This window comes from Scaptodrosophila lebanonensis, unplaced genomic scaffold (assembly GCF_003285725.1).
Source record: "Scaptodrosophila lebanonensis strain 11010-0011.00,11010-0021.00 unplaced genomic scaffold, SlebRS2 tig00000053-arrow-pilon, whole genome shotgun sequence".
Lineage (NCBI taxonomy): Eukaryota > Metazoa > Arthropoda > Insecta > Diptera > Drosophilidae > Scaptodrosophila > Scaptodrosophila lebanonensis.
This window is the reverse complement of record NW_022060548.1, coordinates 11,833,040-11,839,878: the sequence shown is the minus strand read 5'-3', so window position 1 is coordinate 11,839,878 and position 6,839 is coordinate 11,833,040. Positions and strand designations below refer to the sequence as shown.

General features: G+C 37.1%; 1 protein-coding gene and 2 non-coding genes across 4 annotated transcripts; 1 reads left to right on the top strand and 2 right to left on the bottom strand.

Annotated features, from left to right (window-relative positions):
• Nucleotides 1–351: 351 nt before the first annotated feature.
• Nucleotides 352–458, bottom strand: LOC115624434. Its single transcript, XR_003995470.1, has one exon. It is a non-coding gene; the product is annotated as a U6 spliceosomal RNA (small nuclear RNA).
• Nucleotides 459–932: 474 nt separating this feature from the next.
• Nucleotides 933–1,039, bottom strand: LOC115624433. Its single transcript, XR_003995469.1, has one exon. It is a non-coding gene; the product is annotated as a U6 spliceosomal RNA (small nuclear RNA).
• Nucleotides 1,040–1,481: 442 nt separating this feature from the next.
• Nucleotides 1,482–6,110, top strand: LOC115623652. 2 transcript variants are annotated; one of them, XM_030518106.1, is made up of 7 exons: nt 1,482–1,571; nt 1,624–2,231; nt 2,291–4,033; nt 4,163–4,821; nt 4,875–5,069; nt 5,129–5,716; nt 5,778–6,110. In XM_030518106.1, exons 2-7 carry the CDS (start codon nt 1,758–1,760, stop codon nt 6,016–6,018), a joined length of 3,900 nt encoding a protein of 1,299 aa, XP_030373966.1. In that variant the 5' UTR covers nt 1,482–1,571; nt 1,624–1,757; the 3' UTR covers nt 6,019–6,110. The 2 variants fall into 2 exon arrangements, with proteins under 2 accessions (XP_030373966.1, XP_030373965.1); XM_030518105.1 differs by having other exon boundaries at nt 1,529–1,571; nt 1,639–2,231.
• Nucleotides 6,111–6,839: the final 729 nt, after the last annotated feature.

Sequence of the window (6,839 nt, the reverse complement as noted above, 5' to 3'; positions counted from 1 at the left end):
ACAACAACATTTGTTTTAAACGAGCATTATACATAAATGTATAAAAAAACCCAACAACTGTGTTGAAAAAATTGCAAATTTTGTATGCAAATATGCATTAAGCGAAGAGGAGCATAAGAATTATGTATAAAAACAACAACAACAACAAGCGCAACATTAAAATATTTTATTATACGAAACAAAAAAAAAACAAATTATTAAGTACACTTATAAATTACATGAACTGTGCATGTAAAAAAAAACAACAACAACATTTTCTATATAACCAAATTAATTATTAAAATAAACGGTTAAAACTGAATCGATAAACGTGCATCCATTGGTCTGGGGATCGGGAGGTTGAGGTGACAAAAAAATGTGGAACGCTTCACGATTTTGCGTGTCATCCTTGCGCAGGGGCCATGCTAATCTTCTCTGTATCGTTCCAATTTTAGTATATGTTCTGCCGAAGCAAGAACGAGTGTAACCCAAAATACCTTGTATTTATATGGTGATTTCGATGAACAAGTAGTTGGGAATTATAAGGAAACGAAAAATAAAAGTGTTTGTGGAGCCACCTGGCGTAATTCGGTAAAGAAATAAAAGGAATTGTTGTTATAGCACACTTCCGTAATTTATGAAACTCAAGCATATTCATTCCCACAATTTTTAAAACGTTTTGTTTTTGTTAACTACAGTTATAAGTAGTTAACGTATTTTTTGTACAGAATTGTAATTAAACTTGTTAGGACATTATAAATAATACAGAACTATATGAAAAATATGACATTTAATTAAATATGGAGATACCTTTATTTGTAGAAATTTTATAAACAAATTTAATAAAATAAAGTTGAATTAGGGCTACCTTTTTACTAAAAATAAACGGTTTACGCTGCTGAATCGATAAACGTGCATCCATTAGTCCGGCGATTGGGAGGTTGTGGTGACAAAAAAATGTGGAACGCTTCACGATTTTGCGTGTCATCCTTGCGCAGGGGCCATGCTAATCTTCTCTGTATCGTTCCAATTTTAGTATATGTTCTGCCGAAGCAAGAACGAGTGTACCTCAAAATACCTTGTATTTATATGGTAATTTCGATGAACAAGTAGTTGGGAATTATAAGGAAACGAAAAAATAAAAGTGTTTGTGGCGCCACCTGGTTTTGTTAACTACAGTTATAAGTATTTAACGTCTTTTTATGTACAAAATTGTAATTAAATTTGTTAGGACATTATAAATAATACAAAACTTTATAAAATGACATGACATTTCATTAAAAATGGAGATACCTTTGTTTGTAGAAATTTTAAAAACAAATTTAATAAAATAAAGTTGAATTAGGGCTACATTTGTTTCACAATGTAACAGGCACGATAGGTGGAGCTAATAAAACACCCTAGATAGCATCTGGTGACATTTGGGTTCAGTCTCTAACAGCTGTTGAAGATCAGCTCATTTTTTTGCGTTTTTAAGCACTGTTCAATGATAAGAAACTTTGTAAGCAATACATGTGCCGGCGGATTGTTAAATTAAAAAAAAACATGTTTTAATAAACAGTAGACGCTCGGAGAGATTAATATTCAAGCTGGTATGTTTGATATAATATCCATACGAGAATAATTTAAAAATAACACTTAAAGCCCTTGCTATTTCAGCCATAATTCTCATCTAAGCAGTAAGCTCGTTCAACTGTTGTATCTCTATATGTATGTATGTATATATGTAGATATACATATGTATTTATATATGTACATAGATTCATGCATTTATTCAAATGGCTGTGATTGACTTTAGTGTTGAGATCAACCCTAAGTCGCGCTATTTTTACCGGACTGTTAAGGAAACGTTGAAAGGCCCGCTGACTGGGCCGAAAAAAGGTACAAGTCCCACGGTAGTCTTGACGTTATCAAAAAGGCATAAAGGGCCAATTAAAATTGTGTGTCAATTGGTGCAAGCATACAAGGAACACAATGGAACACGTCTCGTATCGGCCAATACCTTACAATCTACAAGTAAAAAAAAAATTACCAGTTCCGATCTCACTTTTGTGCCAGTCGAGGAAAAAATGGTCGCTACAGATAAAAGCCGGAAGAGGTTTCAATTTGAATTGACCAGCTTTTGCATTATAAAGACGAATAAAAATGTTGTAAAAGAACATTTTCCCAGAATGAAGGAAAAGATTACTCCCGAATTGGTGCAATTACCGGAAGACAGTGTGATAACCCAAGATTTTGGCAAGGATGAGACGGTAAGCATTTTCAATCAAAATCAGCTTCACATCGATAACTTGAGCTTATATTTTTGTAGATGTATCTGGCATTTACGGTCTTCATAGAAAAGAGCAATGGGGAAAGTGAAACTCGTACTATATTTTCGGAGGGCATACGCCATGCCAGCTCAAAAGTCCACATTAACCGCTGTTGCAACTCCTTAATACCCTTTGAAGGCAACGTCGCTATACATCTATTACTAAACGACGTAATATCCGATTATTGTATATCTATTCGCGATAAAATTGGCAATTGGCATTCGGAACGCATTCGGCCCATTGCAAAGGATAAGTCACATAAGTTACTCATCTATAAAGCTCCAAAATATGGACTAAGTGGTGCTACCGATCCTAAAGAATGCCAACTGATACTTTATGATGAGGAGAATAATGAAGCAGATTCAGTGGACATTAAGTACGTGGGATACCAATGGGATAAACCAAGTGGCCAAGTACCGATTCTTGAAGAACGTGCCACTACTTCAGGTGCCAAACACAGCCTAGAAACGAATAGGAATGATACAACAGCAGTAGGAGAAGCCCCTCCGAAACGACCACGGCTACAACAGCTCCAGCTCCAGGATGAAACGAATATTGAAAATCCGGGGACGGAAGATCTGTCGGCAAAAACCCCAGAAGAAGTTGTCAAATTTTTCGAGGCCATAAAGGAAAACGATACGCTTTCAGAGAAATTGGATGAATTCTATCGAGATCAGGCCTGTGATAACGAAGATAAATTGGAAGAAATTCTGAATCATATTTACTCTTTGCTGGAACACGGAAATGTGAATGTTGGGGCGAAATTTGAAAGACTCATTGCCTTACTCATTGGTGGAGGCTATGGCAGAGCGGGAAGTACAATGATGTCTAAATTCATGGAATGTGTCAAAAAGTACCTGTCCTTGCTACTCCAAGTTGAACGTAAATTGCTTTTGAATCAAGTCTGGTCGCTTTGTCTGAGTCGTGAGCCCCAACCACATCCCCACGCTGCAGCAGTCCTTCTTCAGTTCTGCGATGATTTTGTGCAAGAATTGAGAATGGAATGGGCCTGCAGCTCACAACTAGATACGGTTCTACAACTTCTTTGCATGTCAAATGATCCCCGAGAGCACAGCTCGGCTGTTGAGGTGATGAAGAAACTAAGGGTAGCCGTACTCCAAACAAATGAAGAAAGCGAGTTGGTGGATAATATGCGTGCCAGCTGGAATTGGTCTCCTGTGCTATACAATAAAGATTGGCTCAACTTTATCGAGGCGTTGGAGATTTTTGAGCAGCACGATGAGAGGCTACCCATAGATAGCGACGCGCTATATTATATTATAAGCTGGAACGAAAGTGATTACAGAATGGGCTGGTTGCGAGTACTGTACGTGAACATCTTACGCAACAAGGATAAGATCTGGGCGTTGTACTATACGTTGTCGTATATTGGAAGCAATCTTTCAATTGAAAAACTGTGTCGTATTAAAATACTGCGCGAAGTTTTAGAGGCCACCAACAACATACAACTTTACAATGATGAAAAGTGCGATGAGCTAACATTTTTAAATACGTTCTTCAAGCCGTATAGCAGTATCGAGCAGTTCCTGGAAGAATTTGTGAAAATACAATGGAATTCTGTGGCACTGCTATATTGGTTGCAGCTCCTGAAGCAGGACGAATTGAAAAAGTGTCTGATTATTGGAAGCGAAGACTTACTTAAGTTGTGCGCATGCGTACGCTCCGTTCAAAATTCCCGGCTGCGATGGCGAGCGATACGGTTAGTGGGCGAAATCTTTCTGGTAGGTTTCTGGTGACATTGATTCTATTTTCCGAGTGCGTAAGTTCATGCCTTCATGGCTGGCCTTCCCTTCTTTCAATTTGCTTAAATAAAGATACAGAATAAAAGAGCATTTACATTCTTCTTTCAGGAAGATCCAATATCTATAACGCAGTATCTCCTATGCATCGAGACGTTGCTAAAGCCGGGTGACTATTTCAACGGCCTTGGGAAGTTGCAGTCGTTGATAAAATGGTATATCAAGTATAAACGGCCCATTGATAACTTAAGTAAACGTTGCTACGATATAATCGAAGGGAACGTTAACATTAACCATTATTCGAGCATCCTAAATAAGCTCAGAATCCAGCTGAAGAGTCAGCCAAAGGAGCGACACGGGCTGTGGCGATTTCTGCTCGTATTCAAATGGATCGAAATGCACGGCACTGAAAAGGAGGAGTGCTTGGAATTCTTGCGCACAGAATACGACCTGAATGTTGCTTTATTGCACAGATGTTCAGATCTTCAGCTGTTGCAAGCCCATTTGCTGGACAAGTTGGGTTGTGAGACTGATGAGGAAAGAGAGTTGGTGCTGGAGAGCAGTGTCGATTTGTTTGTCCAACAAAATGCGGAGGAATGGAGTCAAGTTATAAATCCATATGATCTTTTGACAACGGGAAAAGTGGAAACGTTTAAGAAACTATCAGAGCTATTGGCAGCCCACACGGGTCGCTTAGAAGACGAAAGGATTCTACCACTGCTAGTTGATTTGCTAAAAAAGTTTTGGGCCCAGGAGCATTTCACATTGCCGTGAGTAGGAAAATAGTCAACCAAACTCCTTACTCTATTCATATGGATTACAGGGTACCGCCAATACTGGAATACGCAAATAAATATCTGAGCGTTGAAGAAAACCACTCGCTGATTTGGAAAATATGGGCCACTGATTTTGACAATTGTTGGTTGGTGGAGAATATTTTAAAGTATGCCAAGTGTATACCAAATACATTTTACATAAAAGGCCTGCTTTTCGGTGGGGCCGTTGAAGGAGAGCAAAGGTAAGGAAATGTTGAGATATATATTCGTTAATACCGTTGTTTATTCTAATTTTTACCAGCATTGAGGAAGCCTATGAATACGATCTAATTCTGAGGGCGCATGACGGACACACTCTTAGGATCAACCACTATGTTCAAATTCGAAATGCTTTTTGCGATAACTCTCCAAAAGTTTTGAATCCGCTTCTCGACGAATTGTTGCGAATAAATAACGATAGAGCACTAAGCGATCCCAGTTATGGACGACACTCCCAAGAGCACAGAATAAAAATGCGAGCCGCCAGAGCTCTGATCAAGTTGACAAAAAATACAGGATATTTATCGGAGGAGTTATGGACAGCATTGTTGGCGTCGAATGAGCATCTGAATATCACCTATATGTATGAGTTGTTAGTGGGTCGTCAGCTGTCCAATTTAAAGCCGTTATTGGAGCGAATCCGAAAACTATCCACCTATCAGCGGCACCAACAGATATCCCTCATAAGTGTCGCCCACATCCATTGCATGCTGAACTTTATGGAATTGGACATGGGGGATCTGCAAGAGCTCATCGCTTTACTCTTGAATACAAATTATACACACCATAAGACTTACACTTTTTCAAAATTAATAGTACACAGACTGGCGCTAAAAAGTACAAAATTCAGGTAAAATATACGAGTATTTAATGGATTCTTAAATAATTTAATAATATATTATTTTTCACAGTATACAATTACCAAATGTTGCCAGTTCTATTGAGGAAATTGAAAATGAAGATTTTAAGATTTATGAGCCAGAAGCTAGACTTCTGCTGCCTGATATTTCCCTGACTCAGGGGTCAGCCGATTTTATTCTATATATGACGCATTCGCCTGTTAATGAATACGATAGAATTGAAGTTGATATTCATTTTTACGCAGAACTTAAAGAAAAACTCGACGATGCCAAAGACATGTTTGAAAACTAACCATCTAAGGTATGAAATTTGTTATATTTGTAGTTACACACGTACCTGCATGTCCATATAGCTATATAATCGAATTGCATTTCGAATGTATCCCAAGCAAAGCTTTATTTTAATATTTATCTAAACAAGTCACAAATGGTTGGGCTTGTACTTAAAGTATTATTGTTTTTTATATTTTTGTAATTAAAAAATAAAAATGTCTTAAATGTGGAAACTTGTTTATTCCCTGTAAATGAAGTGTACAAAGGTATATTGTGCAAATTGAAAAGGAGTTGATTTAGCCATGTCTGTATGTCTGCTCGTACGTCCGTCCGTATGAACACCTTAATCTCAGAGATTATAAAAGCTAGGGACATCAAATTGCATACAGCTGCCCTATATTTGTATTTCAAACTTTTCATGCCTGTTCTTGTTGCTGCTTTGACTCACAGACACACAGATACAGAATTTATTTACGTGAGTTCAAATCCCTAAGGAGGTATAATCGATCGAAATGGTTTTTTTTCTATTTATATTTCAACTTTGTTTATTTTTGTAAAATTCATTTAAATATTCCACGTATAGGTAAAGTGTATTTCAAAGTCGTTAGCTTTTCCACTTGATTTGGTGTTATATTTATGTAATTCAGCAATCAAGTAAAAAGTTTTTAATAATATACATATGTATGTAATTTTTTGGAAAATTTAAAGTCTATCGATTTGAATACATTTATAAGCATATCTCGAAAAAAATGTAACCTTCGGGCACAGAAGGAGCTTGAAGATGCCCCATAAAGTATATAATACTTGTATACATTATGTACATATGTTCTTAATCAAGCA